The sequence below is a fragment of the Vipera ursinii genome, assembly GCF_947247035.1.
Source record: "Vipera ursinii genome assembly, chromosome: 2".
In the NCBI taxonomy this organism is placed as follows: Eukaryota; Metazoa; Chordata; class Lepidosauria; order Squamata; family Viperidae; genus Vipera; species Vipera ursinii.
In genome coordinates, this window is record NC_139513.1 from 273,378,234 (window position 1) to 273,401,180 (window position 22,947).

At 39.1% G+C, this 22,947-nt stretch overlaps 1 protein-coding gene across 1 annotated transcript in view; it reads right to left on the reverse strand.

Annotated features, from left to right (window-relative positions):
* Positions 1-22,947, reverse strand: part of NNT (nicotinamide nucleotide transhydrogenase) — a 68,831-nt gene that overhangs the window by 15,412 nt on the left and 30,472 nt on the right. Inside the window, exons 10-19 of the mRNA XM_083355099.1 lie at positions 21,521-21,674; positions 20,255-20,416; positions 16,087-16,197; positions 15,360-15,505; positions 12,290-12,485; positions 11,706-11,939; positions 10,430-10,590; positions 8,829-9,008; positions 4,622-4,781; positions 1,332-1,413 (exon numbers count right to left, since the gene is read on the reverse strand). Coding sequence (XP_083211225.1) covers positions 1,332-1,413; positions 4,622-4,781; positions 8,829-9,008; positions 10,430-10,590; positions 11,706-11,939; positions 12,290-12,485; positions 15,360-15,505; positions 16,087-16,197; positions 20,255-20,416; positions 21,521-21,674 — 1,586 coding nt within the window. The remainder of the gene's footprint in view (positions 1-1,331; positions 1,414-4,621; positions 4,782-8,828; positions 9,009-10,429; positions 10,591-11,705; positions 11,940-12,289; positions 12,486-15,359; positions 15,506-16,086; positions 16,198-20,254; positions 20,417-21,520; positions 21,675-22,947) is intronic.

Below are 22,947 nucleotides of genomic sequence, written 5' to 3' on the forward strand. Positions count from 1 at the left end.
ATCCTTGAGTAACTCACACAATAGCAGCATTCATATTTTCAGTAGTAGAAAACTCAATTCGAGTGTTGAAAGACCTAAGACCAGTTCAAAGATTCAGAGTGTTAAATAGGAAATATGAACAGATCTGGCATTTTAAGTCAGTACTCCTGTTCACATGAAAAGGAGGAACATGTCCTTAGTTGCCTCCATTCTAATGGGGTACATAACAAACTTTCCCCAACCTGGTGTTCTCCAGATGTGCTGAGTGGGAGGTAGGAAACATCAAGTTGGAGAAAAATAGTTCAAAAGACCCAATCTTGGCTTTAAAGTGGGTAAAGGAAAGGTGAAGTATAAGAGGCAAAGAAGCTCTATTCTGAATGAAGCATGAAACTGATCACAAAGCAAATGTTCACAGTTAGAGCCTGTTCACCGTTAGAGCCTATTGCAAGACAGGCGAGGTATGGCAGCAAGACAAGCAAGGTATGGCAGCAGAACATACTGAACAAGACTCACAGCAGATATTTTCATACCTCAGTTGTGTGTATTACCTTATTAATTTACCAAGCATCAATGTGCACTATAAAAAAATCTGCTTCCTGATATGCTTTTAATTTAGTTTTGTATTCTTAGGACAGAGTGTGGGGGACTCTAAAGGTAGTCTTCAACTTACAATCATTTGTTTAATGACTGTTCAAACTTACAATGGCACTGAAAAAAAGTGAATTATGACTGTTTTTTACATTTACGCTCCCCATGGTCATGTGATCAACATTCAAATAGTCGGCAATTGGTTCCTATTTGATGATGATTGCAATGTCCCAGGGTCATGTGATCATTTTTTGTGATCTTCTGACAAGTCAATGGGGAAGCCAGATTCACTTAACAATCGTGTTACTAATTTAACAGCTTTGGAGATTCACTTAGCAACTATGACAAGAAAGATTGTAAAACGGTGCAAAATTCACTTAACAACTGTGTTGCTTAGCAACAGAACTTTTGGGCTCAATTGTGATCATAAATCGAGGACTATCTGTATTTGAATTTTTGGTCACATTGGTTACCTTACATATTTTATGGTTAAAAAATGAGGTTAAAAAAACATAAATTAAAGGAAATGGCTTTTTACCAACTTTTGAGAATACTTGCCTTACTTTTTACTGTAAGTAAGCAAGCCACCTTGAGAGATATCAGCATTTAAAAGATGACACCATTAGAAAAGCTCTCAAATAGATTATATAAATTTTGTATTTATCAGAAATCAAAAATAAGAAAATGAGAAATTCTGCCAAAATAGTGAGCCCTTAAAACAGACAAAGGCATTATAAAAACCACCATCCTTGTTATCCACTGACCTGACTTTCTTGCCTCCTTCCCTCAGCATTTTCACTAAATCAGCAATTGGATACTGAGCCTTTGCTGCACATAGGCCATAACCTGCAGAAATGAGGAAAAGATCCAAGATAAATGATGTCTTTGAATAAAGCTCTAATTCTCCCAAAATTTAAACCCACAACTTTCATGTTCTGACTATAAAGATACAATTTGCAATAAATGATTGGTGCATATTCTTAGTTAAGCACCTCTTGGTGAGTACGCTAACACATTGGTCCCAAACCTTTCCAGCTCCATGTACCAGCAGCGATGGTGGCCAGGGAAAGGGGATGGTTATGTACGTGCGCCCATCGCTTGGAACTTCACATCTTGTCTGCCGCTTATGCGGCCCGGTTCACAATGGGCCACAGCCCCGTACTAGGCCAAGAACTGGAGGTTGGGGATCCCTCTTCTATTGTCTTTTTGTTTTCTCTTGCAGTACAGCATGGTCCAGATCCCATTAACTCAATAGTATTGTCTTGTGAAACCCAGGAAATATGTTTGCTCTGTTGCAGCATGTGCCTGCTGAAATGTTATTCCCCCACCCCAAAGAACCCAGATAATTCCCATCCTGGTGGCTTGCAGGAATCTATTAAAATCCTGATTATTCTCCCATGTTTGGGAGCAAAGTAAAGGTTGAACGCTGCTTGATTTTTTTTTAATTACGTACCGGTTTAGCGGATTTCATAATCCCCTTTCATCAGTTTGTATTTCTAATTGTAAGCCACTCAGAGTCAGTGGAAGTCAAGTGGCCCCAAACCTTTGTAAATAAAATAAATCTCATGGCCAATTTTCCCATGGTGTACTGGTTTAAGTCTGCCTTCACCCATGGAAGCTTAGTGGATTATTTTGGGGCCACAATCAATCCATCAATCAATTAATCAACTTACCCCATTAAGTTATTTTGGGAAAATAACTTTTTACTATTATTTTAGAATAGAATAGAGCTGGAAGGGACCTTCGAGGTCTTCTAGTCCAGCCCCCTGCTCAAGTAGGAGAACCTATACCATCTCAGACAAGTGACTGTCTAGTCTCTTCTTAAAACTATCCAGTGATGGAGCGCCCACGATTTCTGAATTGGTTGATTGTCCTCACTGTCAGGAACTTTCTCCTTAATTCCAGGTTGCTTCTCTCTTTGATCAGTTTCCAACCACTGTTTCTTGTTCTGCCCTCTGTGCTTTGGTGAACAACCTGGCTCCCTCTGCCTTGTGGCAGCCCCTCAGATACTGGAATACTACTAAATTTTGTTTACTCTCCGGCAATAACTTGGCTATAACTTGAAATATCATATAATGTTTGCACAGATTCAGTCAACCTACCACACAGTACTTTTTTAGGAAACAGTTCTATGAGCATACAATTGTTGCTACATAGAATGCAATTATCAGAAGCAATGTCAAAAGTAAGATGGGAGAAAGTCAAGATAAGGACTTTGGGTTACAACAGAGGTCCCCAACCTCCAGTCCATGGACCAGCACTGGTCCACAGCATGCTGTGTAAACAAGCAAAGCCCCATCTGCGGGATGCAGGCAGCACACAAAAACATGGCCCCTTCTGGTCTGCAGGAAAACCTCTTTCTACAGAACCATTCCATTGCCCAAAAGGTTGGGGGCGGCTGGGTTATAGGACTCCAAACATAATTTATACTGCAGACTAGGAGTCAGGCAGCATACAGTTTTACGTTATTACTGTAGTTTCTTACACAGTCAGCTAGATGTTTGAACAGTATTTGGCATTTTTACCAACCCAATGAGCCTTTCCCAATAACCTGGGACAGGCTGTTGTTCTTTGATGATCGTAAAGGTATCATTGTAGCATAAGCTGTTCCCGGTAAAGCTGCCCTCTATATTGTTGACAAATGCAAACAAATGGGTTTTCCTTCTCATTTCCCCTATGTTAAGTTGGCATGGATCTCAATTTCTCCCTTTGGAATCAGGCAGTAAAACTGGGCATTTATTTCATTTATAATCTGGGCTACATCATCAAACAAAGTCATGCAAAGATGTGGCTGGATAGGTGCACCATTCCCCTTTTCAACCCTTAAGCTAACTCATTTAAACTTTGCTGTGATATGATTCTCTAATATTGCATTTTATTTATTAGATTAGCGTCTTATAGAAATTTCAGATGGTATATACACCACTCTATCATCCAAATTTTCATCACAATAGCACCAGAGGTAAGTTTGGGTTAAAGACAATGAATGGTGAACTTCCACTGCTGACTGCAAACTTGAACCTGAGTCTACAGCACACCAGAGGAGCAGGTATAATTCAATAGTGTTCCTCAACATACAAGCGGAGGAGAGGCCATGATGAATAATTCAGTCCTCAAACACTACACGCTGACGTAGTTGTTCTGCCAGCAGCAAGAGCTGACTGCTGGCACACCAATGGATTCTATTGCAAATCGGGTCTGTTTACAAAGGAGGCAGAGGAGGAGAGGTACCAGGGCTTTTGAAGCGAAGGAACTGGAGGAGGCTGTCAGCAGGCCCAGAGGAAGGGAGAGGGGCGTTTGGAGGAGTTGGAGGCAGCGGCAGCATGCTCCAGGAGCGGGAAAAGGAGTAAGGCCCCTTTAAGGAAAAGGTGGAGGAGACAGGATCAGAAAAAGGAGAGGAGGCAAGGTTGTCATGCAGGAATACAAGCTGATTTGAGGGCTAATCCACACGGAGCTCAATTTCCATCTGTCCTGTTTGCCACTGTTCACTCCCTAGAGACTAAAATGGACATCTGAAACTTGAGCTGGCCAAGAACAAGGAGTGTATATCAAAGGTGGTGGCCCTTTGAGAGCTGTATGCAACAAAATTTCATTTTGATGTGTGCTGATTGATGTACATTCAAAGTGACAATAAAGTTTATTTTTATTATTGTTTTGTTGTTGTTATTAGTTCTCCTTTTGAGTTCTGTATGTTCTACATTAAAATCCGAAGGAAGGAGTCTTTTGACATACCCTTGTATACTCTTTAACAAGAAGCCCAAGAGTATAAGCTGTAGAGAAAGGGATTTTTTTTCTATCTGTTAGACTAATTGCCTCTTGATGTAATCCCTACAATCTTTACTTTTACGTGCTCTGTTATGAGATGTATGCCACTGAGAATTCAGAGGAGAAAGGAGCTTAAAACTCACACGAATGTAGCTATTTTTAACAAACTGCGGGCATAAAGTTAGTTTAATGACAGCCTCTTGCTGGCCTCTAGGCTCCAACAATTTGTACACTTGGAAATGCTCAGTTTACATTCAACAGTTACAAAATATGGGCAGCCCAATTTCACCTGGAGTGATTATGATGTTATTGGCTTCCTTTATCATATCAACTGCACTGTCCATATTCACTTCTGTATGAGTGCCAGTAATTTCCATTGGCTTCCCACCAGCAGTTGAAGTAGTACCATATCCTCCAAGAATCACATTAGCAAGAGAGCGATTCATAGCCTAAGGGAGCAAAAATAAAGCATAACTGGGTGTTTTGAATAAGTTGACATTTAAAACTAAGCACAATGGACACAATTCCACAAAACAATTATTTCAGCAAAGTGTGTTTTTTTGGTAATGTCCACCCTTCATCCCACTCCAAGTTTTGATTTCCCATAATATTCCAACCTCAAGATGATGCAATTATGCAAATACCAAACATGATTCTACCTAAAGGCATTGGAAGATATCAAAGGTCTTTCTTTGGAGAAATATGAAAAAAGAAAAGAAGGCAGAACAGACTCGAATAGATAAAAAAAATTAAGAGGATTACTGAAAAAAGCATTAAGGTCAATGCATTTACTGTTTTCATGATATAAAAATAATAAAATATTCTTTTAAAAAATATTTATTTAAAAAGGAGGGGAAGAGAAAGCAGTACCATCATCAAGTAGAGATTATTTTACTAGGCATTTTGTTTCTAGGAACTCATTTATGTAGATTTATCGACATCTAGTGGCCGTCAGTTGAAAGAAAACTGTCAGTTAAAAGGTGAAACTTTTTAGCAACTTGTCTACAAGAAACAGCCTGTGTTTATGGGTAATTCACAGATATCATGTTTCCAACATTGTTTTAACCTATATGTGTGACTTGTTATCAAATGTGTAATCAGAAAATGTAAGCAGGAACACAGAAAATTCACACTTTAGATACTGACATGAATACATCCAGTATTAGACAGTTTAGGGGGGAAAAGTACAGCAGCTGAAGAATAACAATGTTATACTAACAATTCCCCAAATTTCTAATATTATAGTATTTAATCAAACTGCTGCCCAGTTTATTTTTATGCTCAGGAAACAGAATTGACTCAGATGTTATTAGATAGTGACGTGAACATACAGTATGTGCTATCTAATAACATTTCAATCAGCTGTTTCCTAAGAAAATATAGAAATATATAATATATTATATATTTATATTTATATATTTATATTATATAATATATTATATATATAAAAACTGCTAAGCTTGTAAGCCGCCCTGAGTCTTCGGAGAAGGGCGGGATATAAATGGAATTAAAATAAATAAATAAATAAATAAATACTAGAGTGTTATGGTATTGCTTGAACCCATGTGAACTGATTCACTGAACAAATCGTTTAGATGAGGTAAAATCAAACTAGTCAAGGTCTACCATCTGCCAAACAACCCAATAGTGGAGTAGTTTTTCTGCCATCAGGAAGAAGACCTAATACAGCTTCTTTCTGATTGCTACTCCTGCTCTAGCACCCATTCATATTCACTCCCAATCTTGCACCACCATCACTTAAGCTCCTACTCTTGTGCTTTATCACTTGCAATCATTTCTTAAACTACAATGTGTTTTTGGGGTCAATATGAGGCAGGGGAAGCTTCTATCTCAAGTCCCTATGAGACTTCAGACCTAGAAGACTTCAGTATTCCATATATTTAGTTTGGATGCCCCATTCCTCTGCGGAATGGCCTTAAATATCTTCCTTCTCATTTGCAGAAACTTGGCCCAAACAGAGAAAAGGAAACACATGCAAACGCTGCCATATAAAAATTGAAAAGCAGCAAAATAACAAGGAACAAGATAACCTAAATCTCACAATACTAAAAACACAGCCAATCACACTCCTATTAAACCATTTTTTTTAACTTACCAGGCAACTGCATAAAATGTCTGGCTGGCCTCTTGTCCCAGCCCTCTTTATCCATCCTACCATTCCTACCAGGCTTTTACCCAGTGACTGCCAGGCTTTTACCAGGCTTTTACCCAGTGACTGCACCAGCATCCTCACTACCACTCAAAGCCTAGCAAAAGAGAGAAGCCTTTCGCTTCTCAAAGGAGCAAACCGGAAAGGCAAAGTTATTTGGTGCCCTTCCTTGAAGATCAACACACTGTGGAATTGGCCTGGAACCTGCTTTTGGTTTGGACTAAATTTCCACCCAATCTTTCAAAGGCCCGGGCAAGGGCTTTTATTTATCAGGTCTCTGATGAAAATGATTTAATGACTTGTTTGATTACGACAATACAATTTTTCAACTAACAGATAGAATTTTGTGACGATGATGACAACAATATTGGTGATAAGTAAGAAACTGTGTAGACTTTCTGTGAATATATTACAATAACAGATTGTTAATAAGAGTCCTTTGAAATTTAATTGTTTAACCTGTTAAATATTTTTTTTATTTTATTTTCATATATGTAAGGTATGGCAGGTCAATTGGGTTGCAAATAGATGTACAAGCTCGTAAATGTTGGACCTACTTTGCAAAGGGGGAAGCTATTGTTACTGCAATAGATTGGTCAGTGACCAATTAAGGGGGGATAATATGTGTTTTTGCCTGTTGTTTTTTTAAATTCACTTTTTTAATGTTTTTGTCTAGCTTTGTTTTGTCCCTATTTATTTTTTTTATTTTGGATTGTATATTTTAATGTTTTGAATAAAATAAAATTGCAAGGAATTTTGTGAAGATGGTTGCCAAAGGTCAACATCTCCATCCTTCCTGATAATCCACCTACTAGAAACCAATGCATTTTCCAGCTTGCGTATAAACTTAGTAGCTTATTTCCACAAGCATTGATGTGAGGTTTCTGTCTTCTGTATGGATTTTCCCCTATGTGGAAAACACAAATACTAACACTATACCAACAAATTAATACTTTCTTGCATAACATCACAAGCTCTTTCAAGAGGCTGCTTAATATTATCTTCTAAAAGAGGCTTCCAAGGGAGCTAAATAGATTTCAATGATAAAGTGGGATTCCTAAGAATAAGGGAACATTCTGGAGATCCCTAGAATGTTCTGTTTAAAAAAAAATCACCTACCTAAACCATTGCTTGGTTTATGCCCATTTATATTTTGGCAAATTTTGGCTTAAAGCATTCTGTGTGCTGAATTTGAATGATAACATTTAACTGTAGCAAGGAATGGAAGCTTCATTTGAAAACTCCAAATCTTCTGAAGAAGCTGAAGGTGGGCAAGCGAAGATTTTAACCAGCTCTTCTGGTTGATTGTGACATGTAAAACAATCTTAAAAACAAATGAAATCTTTATCACTACTTACTCCCCACTTTCCACAGCTGAGCAAACTAGCACCCAAAGCAATATATTGTACTAACCATCGAATTAATTCTAAATGAAATATGCTGACTTAAAACAATTTAATTGGGTTCCAAAAGTTAAACTTTTTGATATTTTCATCTGTTGAGTTGAGCTGAATCGAAACGAGCCCCTGCCCAATTACAGCTGAAGAAGGAACAAAACTTAGACTTGTTTATTCAAACATTTGCATTGTTTAACTAATTAACTATTATAATTATTTTAAAATATATTGCTTAATTGCTCTGATAATGTGTTTAGGTTTGTTTGTCATTATTTTTTGTTAAGTCATCTTGGACTGTGTGGAAATAGACAGCACAATAATGATATAAATAAATAAAATGAATAAGTACAAATCTGATTTCAGTCTACATAGTATTTAAAAACTTACAAGTATAAAAAAACTTCTGAAACAGACAAACAGACAAGTTGCTATTCCTGCTATGACACCCAATCCCAAAACTTCAGGAATGCAACTTTCTTTCACAAAATAATCCTCTTCCTCCAGATACCTGTCTTACTCAACCTTTAAAAGCTTTAAAAGCTGCAAAGAGGATTTTCATTCTATTGAGTATTTTTAAAGTATCTACTTAAGTTTCTGTTCTGCACCAATCTTCCTATTTCCCTCCTCTTCCTGTTCAAATCTGATTAAATTACCTGTGTAGTTTTATTTATATGCTATTGTTACCACTGAACATCAGATAGTCACATGGAAAAAACATAATTTTGTCTTACATCTAAACTGGTTTTTGACATTCACGAGGGTACCAATACTAGTCAAAAGATATACATGCAAAAATGAGGAGAGGGAACAAAGGAGAAAAGGAGAAAACGTCCAGAAAAAGAACAAAATATACAATAAAAATATTTTCTCACAGACAGGGAAAGAATAACAAAACAGTGCTGGAATGGACATTTCCAAAATCTCCTTACCACACACATGATATGAGACAGGATGGCACCAGAAAAACCAATTAGGGCACCCACAATGGTTAATAAATTGTTGTTAAGCAGGAATCCTTCAGCACAGAGTGCCCAGCCGGAATAGCTGTTTAAGACAGTAATAACAACAGGCATGTCAGCCCCACCAATGGCTGCTGTCAGAGTAACTCCCTGCGGAAAGGAAACAAAGATAGAATTGAAAAATTAATGCATACAGTATTATTAGCTCAAAACATTTCTAAATAGAATCCGGAGTCAACAGACATACTCTTACTTTAAAACAAAATCCACAGAAATGTTTAGATATACCAAATGTGCCATCAAAATAAAACAAAATTTAGATGATTATACAGCCAATGCTCTACTTATCAACAGGTGGTATTCCAAGAGACAGTTTGTAACTCCATGAAGCATAAAAAAAACATGCACAGTAAAATTCTTACTTTACAGTATGCAAGCGGATCTGGAGAAGGCAAGAAAGGATTAGGTTCCAGCACACTGCTTACATTAGCAGTGTGCCAGAAACTAACTCCTTTCTATCTTCTACTGACTTCCAGGGCCTTCTAGGTTAGAGCTGTGGACAGGTTTGTTCATACTGGCAAAAGTTTGTAACTTGGAAGTTCGTAAGAAAAGTCTGTATATCTCTGAAAGTCTGTATATCTTTTCATTAATACAGAAATTCCTTGACTTATGACCTCAGTAGGGACCAGAAAATTCATCGTAAAGCAGTGCAGTCTTTAAGTAAGACATCACCTTACCACAACTTGTGACATCTCCTATCAGTTTCTCCAATGACTTTGCATGTTGGAAGCCAGTTGAGAAAGTTACAAATGGTAATCAATGTGAGAGTGGGATAAACACATAAACGCACAATGATTGTCAAGTGTGTTGATCAAGTGTCTACAGGGATGCTGCAACAGTCATTAAGTGTAAGGACTAATTGTAAGTCATTGTTTTCAGTACTGCTGTAACTCTGAACACTCACTAAACAAGTGTCAAAATCATAAATGATCATAAGTTGAGGATTCTCTGTATTCATAATTAGGCTTTTAATATATCCATGAGGGGAGCCTAAAAGAATTCCACCTAATATTATTCAATACTTTCTCTCCTTATAAAGAACTCAGCATAAACTCTGTGTATCCTTGAAGCCAGTTCTAACCTCAAAAGGAAGCCTACAGAACTGGAACTTCCCCAATAAATTCCCAGCTTTAAATAGATTAAGTTTTTCTTAATCAGTAATTGAAAATTTTCTTTAATGATGACTTTCATTTCCTTTCTCTAACAATATCTGGTCCCTGTTACATAAGCTTTGTTTTCCATAGTTTTGTTTCCCATATTATTTCTGCTATCATTCTCTGAAATGATTTCTAATTTTATATATATTTATATTTATACACACTAACACAAAAGTCTTTAAAAATGTCTCCACTGAAGATGTATCATCTTAATTCTTATTTATTTCTCCTTTTCATTAAAAAGCTCTTTAGAATTCTCTGCACTCAAAAGGATTGATCGGGTAATTTACCATACCCAGTGAAAATTTGGAATATCTCACTCACTATTTAAGAGTTATTATAATTCATGCTTACCATTACAGCAGACAGGGCAGACACAGATCCTAAGCAAGTCAACCCTGTTGTGTAACTTGGATCCATCATGTATGGAACCATTCCACCTATGCTTAATGTTAACAAACCAGCATTCAGTAAATGTCGTCCTGGTAAGAGGAGTGGGGCAGAATTCAGGATACCTATAAATATGAAAATAATTTAATTTAAATTCTGGAACTAATCAGACACAGCAAAACAAGTCAGGATGAATCCCACAGACCCAATATTGGGTCTCTTTTTTCCTCTGTCATATTAACAAAACTACATCTTATACTTAACAATTCACTATAGATTGTTGTCCACGTGGACCAGATACTTGGCTAAACATTTTTTTCTACTATTTATAATTCCATGATTTCAGTGATATGGGCCTTATAAAACAGAATACAAAGCTGCTAAGAGGCTCAACCAAAACAGCTGAACGTATGACCAACCTTTATTTATTTACTAGATTTATATCTTCCAGGAGCTCAAGGTATGTTTTCCTTCTGTTTTAGCCCCCCAATAATCCTACTCAGTATTGTAGGCAGAGAGCATGAGATTGGAAAGTGTCTACAGGTTCAGAAGACTGCCCTCCCAAAGAAATCTAAAATCTTGTAGTTTAATTAAAACAAATGCTAGGACTTGGAGTACCATAAGTATTGCCTGCATTAATACTTTGTATTTTGCACAAATGCATAAGATAAACTTTCCCAAGTATTTCTGTTCAATTTTACCTTGCTGATGTTTCTCAGATGATCAGCATAATGCTCACTGTGTAAGTAAGTTACATCTGGCCTCTACCCCATCTAGTTCTACCTTGTCAATTATTAAGCAAAACATGGTTCTTTCTGACATATTAGTTTTCCATATTCAGCACATTTTGAAGCATGTGAAGGAACAACAGAATTCATACCTGACACCATAAAGCCCATATATGGACCAATTACAGTTTTTTTCCTATGGAATGATCTTCACACACTCTAATGTTGGCAGATAATTACAGTATTTGAAATCTAATGTCACCAAGCTGTGAAAGATTAACATCTTAGCACAATTTTGTTGTTGTTAGCTGCGAAGTGGTGTCCGACCCATCGCGACCCTATGGACAATGTTCCTCCAGGCCTTCCTGTCCTCTACCATCTTCTGGAGTCCATTTAAGCTCACAATTAAAGCACAATTTAAGCCAAACTAAATAGATACTGAATACATGTCATGCATGCACACATACACTTATGAAAAAAGAGCACACTATGGGGAAAAAAGGAGAAATTACCCTGTAGTTTTCCATAAGCAACAAGAGAGCCACTAAAGGTTACACCTCCTATGTATGTGCCAAGATAGGCCACCATTTTTGTGAGGCCTGCAGCTGGATCAGTTGCAAAATGGGGAAATTCAATCATGTACTCTGCTATACAAGTGAGAACAGCAGCCAAGCCAACCAAGCTATGGAAAGCAGCCACTAGCTGAGGTAAATCTGAAATCTGGATACGTTTAGCAATTGTCAGACCTGCAAAAACAAAAAACACTTGCATGTTAACTGTGAAAGGGGATAACATCGCTCAATACTTCAGATCAGAGTACATACCATAAGAAACAACTGCTTCTTCAACATCACCATGACTTGTGATCTCTGTGACTGGCATTTTGTGCTTTAATTATATAATATATTTAATCAGAAATATATTCTGAGGAATATCAGGATCTAAACACAAAAAGCTAAAGAGCAGGTTTACATGACATTCTAACAGTCCTATAACTTCTTCCAAGTAGATCTACTTTCCCATCACCTAACTGCAGATGCCACAAGAGAATTAGATAAGTCTTTCAAATCATGCATTCCTTTTGCTTTGCACTTACCTATGGTGCCACCAAGGGCCATCGCACCCGACATCTGGGCCAGAAGCTCAACTGATGGTTTTAGACTTCCCAGGGTAGCTGCCAAACCTCCAGCAACACCTATCATACCCAAAGCATTGCCAAGTCGAGCTGTTCCTTGGGTAGAAAGGCCAGCCAGAGCACCAACACAGCACAATCCTGAACCCAGGTACATCATCTTTAAAAGATGAAAACAATATAGACATATTTTTTTACAAAGGACTTAAAATTGTTGATTTGATGAGGATACAAAGCACTGTTTAGTTAGGTTTCAAAATCCACACAGCAGATACTGCCCATGCTGTTTTCTCTACAAATATATATCTGCCCAACTGAGATTTTGAGAAAATCTGGCAGTTTGCAATGGAGTGGGCTCATGCCAAAAGGAAATTTGTTCTGCCTGTTCAAAATTGTTGCAATATCATCACCACCAAGAAAAGGCAGAACTGATTATATAATTTATATAGAAGATCTGGAGGCTAAAACATATAGGGAACGGTTGCTGGAATTGGGTATGTGTAGTTTAACGAAGAGAAGGGTGAGGGGTGACATGATAGCAGTATTCCAATATCTCAGGGGCTGCCACAAAGAAGAGGGAGTCAAGCTATTCTCCAAAGCACCTGAAAGCAGGACAAGAAGCAACAAATGGAAACTAGTCAAGGACAGAAGCAACCTAGAACTAAGGAGAAACTTCCTGACAGTTAGAACAATTAAACAGTGGAACAACCTGCCTCCAGAAGTGGTGAATGCTCCAACACTGGAAGTTTTTAAGAAGAGACTGAACAGCCATTTGTCTGAAATGGTATAGGGTTTCCTGCCTTAGCAGGGGGTTGGACTAGATGACCTCCAAGGTCCCTTCCAACTTATTATTGTTGTTGTTATTACCTCTGGAAATAATAATAATAATAATGATGATGATGATGATGATGATGAAGAAGAAGAAGAAGAAGAAGAAGAAGAAGAAGAACAACAACAACAACAACAACAACAACAACAACAATTAAAAACACCATCAAACATCCAGATCTGCCAATCCCAGGACTCAGTAGGTGGACAAAAATGTAAAATCCAGTCTGAACATCTGGCTGATTGTGCTATTATTATTATTATTGTTGTTGTTGTTAATGATGATGATGATGATGATGATGATGTATTATTAATGGTAATGGTAACGATAATGATAATAACAACCATTAAACATCAAACATCCAGATTAATAGGTAGACAAAAATGTCAAATCCAGTCAGAACATCTGGCTGACTGTGCGATTGATAATGATAATAGAGTTAGAAGGTCTTCTAGTCCAACCCCCTGCTCAGTCAGGAAACCCTATACCAGGGGTCTTCAAACTTGGCCCTTTTAAGACTTGTGGACTTTAACTCCAAATTCTGGGAGTTGAAGTTCACAAGTCATAAAAGGGCCAAGTTTGAAGACCCCTGCCCTATACTATTTCAGACAAATTAATATAATAAAATTTACATAAGGATTGGCTACAAAGGAAAAGAAATATGCTCGTTAGTGATCACAGCTTTTTTTAATATCAATACAGTTTTTGCCTTTGCTAGAAGATCAGGCAACTGAAAAAGAGTATGCTCTGCTCAATGGACGCTGTCACTGGGATAGTGCAGATGTTAATTTTGGGGGGGGATAAAGAAATAAATTAGGAAATGCATACTTCCTTCTCTACAACTTCACTTTCAAGCCAGGTCCCTATCTAAAACAACACAAACCATGGTTAAGGTTAACCAAGATTTCCTTTGAACCTGAAAATCTTCTCTAAAGATGATTTCTGATATTCAGGCATAGTAACAGCAGACTTCTGAAACAGGACTGGAATTGCTACAAGGAGTATAAGAACTTTTGGGGCTACCAACTTCCAGTTCTGTCAAATGTGGTCATTATCATTCCAGTCTAAAGGATCACATTAACATAGGAAATGAAGTTTTTGAAAATAAATATATTCTTAAAATAGCTTTCTTCTTTCTTCCTACCAAGATTATACCAAGAAGTTATATTTCGCTAGCTATATCATTGTGGCTTGGCTACTAATTGTGTAACTATTATATTGGACACTACCATTTCCAATTTCATCGCAGCAAAGAAAACAATAGCTGGTCTTAAGTAAAATGCTATTTAGTGTTTTACTTAAAACACATATCAAAACAAAACACACAAATTATCATCATCCTCCAATCCATTTGCAAGGATACGGTTCTTGCAAGTCCTCAACTTACAACTACAATTGGCACCAGGACTTCTGTCGCTAAGCAAGGTGATCATTAAATTGATTTAAGTGATTTTGCAAGCTTTTTGTTGTAGTCATTAAGTGAATCACATGGTCATTAAACAATTCTGGCTTTCCCCACTGATTGCTTGTAAATCTGTCTGTGAGTTTTGCAAATAAAGATCAAATCTCTCTCTCTCTCTCTCTCTCTCTCTCTCACACACACACACACACACACACACCAGAGCACTGCAACCATCATAAATACATGCCAGTTGCCAAGTGCCTGAATTTTTATAATGTGATTTTGGGGATGCTACAATGGCTGGAAATGTGAAAACAGGTTGTAACTTAGAAATGGGAAAGTCTGGAAAAAAACTGGAAAAATTAGGGGGAGGAACAGGCTTTTTCCAATTTTTCTAGTTTTTTCCCAGGCCTTTCGCCCAAAAAACTTTTTTTTCTGTTGTTTTCCAAATAGCTTGGGGGGGAAGGGGGGGAGGGGAAACAAATCCCTGTTTATTCCCCCAAATTTTTCCGGGTTTTTTCCAGGCCTTCCCATCTCTAGTTGTAAGTCACTTGTTTCAGCACTACTGTAACTTTGAATGTTTACTTTTTAAGTCAAGGACTTATGAGGTACTATAAATGTTGTTTTTCCTCCACAAGTGCTAGACTCCCTTTTCATCCTAGACAGCATAGAAAGACTTCAGACAAAAGTAAGATAGACTACATCTTAGCAAATCGGCATCATGTGGCCTTTAATAACCTGTTCACAAGACTGTAGACTTGTATGAAAAAATGGATCTACGGATGCCTGAGCAATCTTCGTACCTGTTCAATGTTATAACCACTTTGCAGTGCTGCCCCATATCCTCCTATAAACAAAGCAGCAGGCAACAAATATAAATAATTGAATTCAGGAGGGTCAGTAGGGCGCTTGAACATATCCAGCATTCTCTGAGTGACCAGGAAACCACCTATGCCACAAAAATAATAATAAAAAATAATAATAATTAGGTTCTGAAAACTAAGAAGTGTTATAGTGAATCCACAGATTCAATTAACTAGGAAATTGTCAGTCTTTTCTATGAAGGTTTATTATCTGGCTATGCAACATTTTGATCCAGGCAAGAAAAGCAAGGAATAATGCAGAACAATTACTATTATTGGAACATTTATTTTATTTATTTTTATTTATTTTTTTATTTTAATTTCAGGTATACCATCAATTACATCAAAATACTGAAGTAGCTCTGGCTTCAAGAAACCTTTAAGCTGAGAATTATTGGAAAATCTTGTGGCACTGGCCAGAAATTATACAAAAAAACATGCAAAGAAGCCAGGTCAGATCCAGAAGGGAAGATATTCCATTTACAACATCTGATGGATTTTGTTGCTATCGCCCAAAAGCTTTAAACTCACTTTGTTTGCTAGACTCTCTCAAGCAATCCAAGCACCCAAGAAAGTTGTACCTTTTGAGTTACTCTACTCAGCACCACTTTTGAAGATAGGAAGGTTTTCAAGATAGGAAGTAGGAAAGCTAGGAGCTGCTTGGTACCTGCAATGTTGACAGAGGAAATAAAAGCAGCAAGAACAGCAAGGCCCTGAGGTAGATTTCCAGGTAAGTATTCCCCTCCCATCAGTGATAATCCGCCAACAGCAGTCAGTCCTATTGAAAAAGAAAAAACATCAACAGCACTGAGATCCTTGTAGCAAAATGGAAGCGCTTCTGTTTGCAAGATGTAATTCTAATTATCCTGACTAATTAGTACCAGCATATCCTCCACAAAATGCATTTTAAGTCTTTAATTACATAGGTAGACCCCCTCATGGAACTGATGCCAAAGTATGTTCTTTCGTTTCCTCAGTCCTCTCTCATGATTTGTAGCCTCTCTCCTTTGCTTTCCATTCCTGTTATAAAACTAGTTCTTGCACTTTTTTCATTTTTGGGGGGGGGGAGCTTTGTGGGATCTACTGCTGTCCCAACGGATCAGAAGAACCCTCCCCCAAAGCATTACTAAATTCGGCCTTAATCTCACTTTAACCATATCCTTTATAAAGACTATATAAAATTCAATGTAATTGAACAAAGAATGCCTTGATCAAAATCATTTCTTTGCATGCAGTTATTTGCTATATTCAGGTAGTCCTTGACTTACAACCATTCATTTACAGTTGGTTCAAAGTTACAATGACACTGAAAAGTGTCTTTCCACCTACGTCTGTCACAACATGCCCTCGGTCACATGATCAAAATTTGGCTGCTTGGATGTTTGCGGCATCCAGCTGCCATCTGATCTGATCGTCATCTGCAATCTTCCCAGTCGCCTTCTGACAAGCAAAGCCAATGGGGGAAGCCGTATTTGCCTAACGACTGCACAATTCACTTAACAATTACAGTGATTCACTAAATGAGCCCTTCTGTGGCAAAAAGATCATAAAACCAGACACAACTCACTTAACAACCTACTTGCTTAGCAACAGGAATACTGCTGCCAATTCTGGTTACAGGTCAAGGACTACCTGTATTTATTTGCTATACATAGTCTAAAGACTTAAAATTTTGTAATTTCAGATCTTTTCACGGATTAGGAACATACAACAGACTTTTCTCTACCACACCTTTCTTTTTAAGAATGCCTGCAGCCAGTCAACAAAGGTTATCAAATTAAGAAATGTGTGGCATACAAACATCTACCCAATGCATTCTTTATTATGGAAATCTATGCTGTATTGCTACATAGAGCAAAACAGAAAGGTCCTTGGACAAAATATGCAGAGGCTATTAGCAAGAGATGAACTCGGTCCAGGAAAGTCAAACAAAATGAGAAAGAAGTTAAAACTGCCTGGGTTTTAGCAGGGAGAGAAGAGAAAACATTGTTACCTTTTTAAAGATTCTGTTACACTATTAAGACATTTCTTATTCTGTCGACAGGGGGACAGAGGTCGACCCCGAGGCCTCTCGCTTGCGGAGTCCCTCAGGGGTCGGTCCTCTCGCCTCTCCTGTTCAACATCTACATGAAACCGCTGGGTGAGATCATTCGCAGTTTTGGAGTAGGGTACCATCAGTATGCTGATGACACCCAGCTTTTTATCTCAACTCCAAACAATATCAGTGATGCCCTAGACGTGATGTCCCGCTGCCTGAAAGCGGTCCGGGAATGGATGGGGAGAAACAGGCTTCAACTGAACCCGGACAAGACTGAATGGCTGTACGTACCGGGAAGCCAGGAGATCCAGAACGTCCCACTGCTTAACATTGGGGACAAGTTACTTCCCCCTGTTGATAGGGCCCGCAACCTGGGTGTCCTCCTAGACTCGCAGCTCTCCCTGGAAGACCACATTGGAGCTGTGACCAAGGGGGCCTTCTCCCGGGTTCGACTAATTCGCCAACTACGGCCTTATCTGGACCTGGATTCCTTACGTACAGTCACCCATGCCCTTGTGACATCTCGCCTAGACTATTGTAACGCTCTCTACATGGGGCTGCCCTTGAGATCCACTCGGAAGCTTCAACTGGTGCAAAGTGCGGCGGCACGGACACTCTTGGGAGCCTCCCGATACTCCCATATCACACCTCTCCTCCGTGCGCTGCACTGGCTTCCGGCTGCCTTCCGTGTGAAGTTCAAGGTGCTAACGATGACTTACAAAGCCCTACATGGCATGGGTCCGGACTACCTTCGGGAGCACCTTCTGCCGATGTCAGCACCCCACCGTCCTGTGCGCTCCCACAGAGAGGGCCTCCTCAGGGTGCCACCGCTCAAGGAATGTCGGCTGGTGGCCCCCAGGGGGAGGGCATTCTCAGTGGGTGCGCCAGCCCTCTGGAACACCTTACCAACAGAAATCCGGATGGCCCCTGACCTCCGTACCTTCCGTCGCGACTTAAAAACTTTCCTGTTTCAGCAGGCTGGCCTGGCATGATAGCGTTAATTGGGGTCCCAGTTTGTGTTCATTAGTGTTTCTTATTATCTTTATTGTTCAATCTGTATACCTTCCTTCCTCTGTACACCGCCCCGAGTCCCTCGGGAGAAGGGCGGTTTATAAAAACTAATAAATAAATAAATAAATATATATATATAAATAATTCAAGGCAGCAAACATATATACTCCTTCTATTCCTCCTTCTATTTTCCACACATCAATGGGCTGAGCTGAGAGTGATTGGCCCAAAGTCACCCAGCCAGTTTTCATATCTAAGCCAGGACTAGAACTCACAGTCCGTTTCCATGCCCGGCTTACTCGAAGGGATGATAATTCAAAAGTTGCCATGATGTTTTGTCAACATCTTGGCCAATCAGAAGTTGGAACTTGGCATAGTCCTTCAACATTAAATATGACTCAGGAGCAACCACAGGTGGAATGCAGAGTTAGAAGCTTATTAGTAAATTTGGCAATCCATCTTTTGGACTAAATAAGGACTGGTACAAAGCTTTTAGTCTATTTGGTCTGCTTCTCAAGTGATAATCTTTGCCATAAACAGTGCAAAAATTAACTTTGGGAGACTTTAAGACTTCTAGGAGATAGGCTTTGAAAGTTCTGCAGTACGTCTACACATATTTAGGAACTATATTTATAGCTTTTGTTCATTACTGGTTGACTACAAGAGCAAATAAAAGATAAGATGAAGTAGGTCTAGATTATTCTTTTCCGTCCTGATGTACTCCAGGTGTTTTGGACTTTGATTCTAGTATGTCTGGCAACATGCGTAGCGGCAGTGCTAGAATGAATATAGAAGTTAAAGCCCAACATCTGGATGCTCCAGGTTGGAGAACACTGTAATAACTGTAATATGTAATAAAGTATATATAAAATATATAACCTATATTTTTAAGACATTATAGCACTCGCTCTAATGGCAAAAATAGGTAAGGAAAGCTTTGAGCTTCATAATACAGAAAGTATGAACTGCCATCAACTGCACTCTCAAATAGACAATCATAATTAACACATAACTCAGATACACACTAGTTCCATTCACATATTTTCATTTTTAATGTATAAAATTTCTCCCCAATCACAGGAGAGTAAGAACATAACTATTAATGTTCAAAAGAAGTATTTGCACCAAACATACCTGCTCCTGGATCAGGAGGTCCTTCAGACCCACATGTGCTAGCCACCTCATCTTTTATATCGTAATGCACTGTGTGTGGAGCTGCCCTTGAGTTCAGAAACTTCAACGGATCCAGAACGCAGCACAGCAAATTATGCCTTGATATACCCCTGTGAGATTTCTGTTCTACAAGCTATACGGGTTGCCAGCTTGGTTCCAGATGTGATTCAAGGGGTTGGTTATGGCCCATAAAGCCCTACATGGCATAGGGCCCATTACTTGAGGGACTGCCTATCTGCCAAAATATTTGTCCAATTAATTTCAGCTGACAGGGTTGGTATACTCCAGGTTCTTTCGATTAATCAGACCCAGGAAGCATGTCTTCTCATTCCAGTGAGAATGATTCCCTCTGAAATCCATGTAGGTTTTACCCTGTTGGCATCTACAGGGATAAAAGATCTGGTTGATATCCCAAGCATTGCCCTAGGCTGGCTGAACACCCTGCTGCCCATTGGAACTTGTGGAATGTTTGGGTTGTTACTGAATTTTCCAGCTTCTTGTTTGCTAGGTCTTGTTTTTCTTATACAGTATGTCTGTCTTTATTCTAGCCACCCAGAATCTCCTCAGTCGGGTAGTACCAAACTGAATAAAATAAATAAAGTTATAGTTGTACCTGAGATGGCATTAGTCACTGACATGAGTGGTGAATGGAGTGCAGGAGTCACACCCCATACAGTATGGTATCCAACAATCCCAGCCAAACCAAAGGTTGTCACCATCTGAGTGAAAGCTGAATTGGGAGAGGCAATACCCAGCCCAAGCACACTAGCAATTCCTGCAAAACAAAACAAAAATCAGTCTTTTGGAATACTGTCATCACCTCCCTGTGAATGGAGGCTAAGGTGACCATGGTTTGTTTCAGGTAGGCAGTGATCGAGGCAGAATGTATATACTAACTGGCTGGCAATTTATGGAAAACAGCTCCCTTAAACCGTTAATTGTGTGTTCTCATTAGAGACAGCCCATTCAATTTTGCATCGCTTTCCATAGCCTCGTCTAACACAGCCCTGAATAACTGAGGTCACCACACAAGTAAGAGCGCCAATGGTGTGACTCTAAAGGAGTTTACCCCCTCATTAGACACTTGTTAGAAAAGCATCTAGGTGAAGGGCACCCCCTTAAATCTTTACTTATGCTAGAAGAAGTCTGGAGACAGGGATCTGAACTACAATGGCCAAATGTTAAGAACTGTCTCAGGAAAATGTAGGTGAATGGAAAAGAAAAATGGCCAGGGAGCAAACACTGAAGCAAGAAAGAGCAGAGGGACATACGGTGCAACTTAGCAGTTACAAGGAGAAAAATGGCAGTTTGTAGTATAGTTAGAAAATGATAGCATAAAAGACATTCCCTTGTACCTTGTAAAATTCCACCTACGTCAACACCTATGATCTAGGAGTTAATCCTGGATGAAAATGCTGATATACTGTAAATCACTAAGTCTTGGCTGAACTAACATATAGGAGAAGAGACAATCTCTCTCTGCCAAGATTCTGTCTGCCAAGATTAGATGGTAAAGAGTGTGGTCTACAGGAATTCTATATTGCTCAACAGATGTCCCATTTGACAGTTTACCAGCTTTAAGGTCATGCTACTGGATTTGAATGACTGAGGCTGTCATCTTGGATTGTCTAACTCAGGCATGTCAAAAATCACAATACGTCACGCAACGTCACATGACGTCACGAGTTTCACATGCCTGGTCTAATTCCAAGAATTCTCCAGCCAACATGATCTATGAAAAAAATTCTGAGAATTGATATCCACACATCTGAACAATGGCAAAAATAAAGTAAGTTGCATTTTCTTGGATTGGGCAAGTCCAGCCCTTAACTGTGTCAGCAAATTCCAGAAAAGCCGAAGAGTGGCACTCATTTCTCACCTGCTGTATAGGCAGAAGCAGAGGTCAACGTTTTTCTAAAAGGTGTAATAGTAGCAGCTTTCTCTGCTTCTAGCTCTGCCACTGTCTTCTGCTTCACAGGTGCTGCCTGAGGAATGTTCTTAGGAGGTGGTGCTGGGAAAATCACTTTCCCATCCTAAGAAGAAAGAAGAACTAAAGGCTTAATTAAAAGATCAAGTGATTTACATTAATGATTCAAAAACCACAGTCTCTGAGTCAACAAAACCTTCCAGAGGCCCTGTTACCTTCAAAGTTGCAATAGAAAAACAAAAAGGGAAATATAAAGGGAGCGGTGACTTTGATATCTAGACAGGTTTTCTTCTTTTTGATTAATTTAAAGTAGTCTTTGGCAACAGGGCACCCTGAAAATGCTTCAGCTCCCATACTCCTTCAAAACTACTGACTAGGATAGTCTGATTTGCAATCCTAATGCATCAGGAAACACCTGGCTGGATAAATTAAGGCAGACATATCAAACACAAGGCCCAGGGGCCGGATGCGACCCACGAAGTGGTTTCATGTGGCCTGCAAAGCCATCCTGGAAACAGTGAGGGAACGGCCCCCACTGCCTTGGCCCTGGCCCAGAGACCCTCCTTCTGCCAGAGACCCTCAGATCTGTCCCACTCCTGCCCAGGCCCCAATAGGCACCCTTGATGCGAACGATGTAGAGCTGGCCACGCCCACCCAGTAGGCCACGCCCACCCTGGCCATACCCACCCGGCCCCTTGAGGGCAACGGCAATGCTGATGCGGCCCTCAATGAAATTGAGTTTGACACCCCTGAATTAAGGTAACGGACAAAGCAATAGACAAGGCAATTTGTCTTTTGGGAAGGAATTCCAAAGTACATTCGCGGAAGACAATACATGGACTCCTAGTCTGTTGAATCTGGTTGGCAGAAAGTAAATCAACTTCACAGTTGTAGCAATTTCAGGCTGATGTTATGGGGGTGTCACAGGAAGGAAGAGACTTTGGATCCAGGGCCTTCAATGTACATTTTTTCCCACCATTACTAATGGCAGCTTCTCATGGATATTTCAGTAGACTGTCAATATTATAGGTTTCATACTTGGGCACCCTAAAGATCTTCCTCTCCATGGGCAGAGGGGCACTTAGATTTCCCAATTAAACTTTAACCACTTTCATCATAGCAGCCATATATTTTTCTCATTAATTTTGTCTAATACCCAGATGCACACAGATTTTCTTTGCCTTCCGTGTCCGAACTCTTTATGCTGGTCATATCCTTGGGCCTTCCTTTTCTTATTCAACTGAGTTAAAAGGGAAGGAGAAATATGTAACCAAAAATGTTGAATGGGAAGTTCCCTGTCACCAATTTTACTTGGTCATCATGTATATTTATTGTTTTATTTTTACATATTTACAGTGTATGCTGCCCAAAGTCATTTG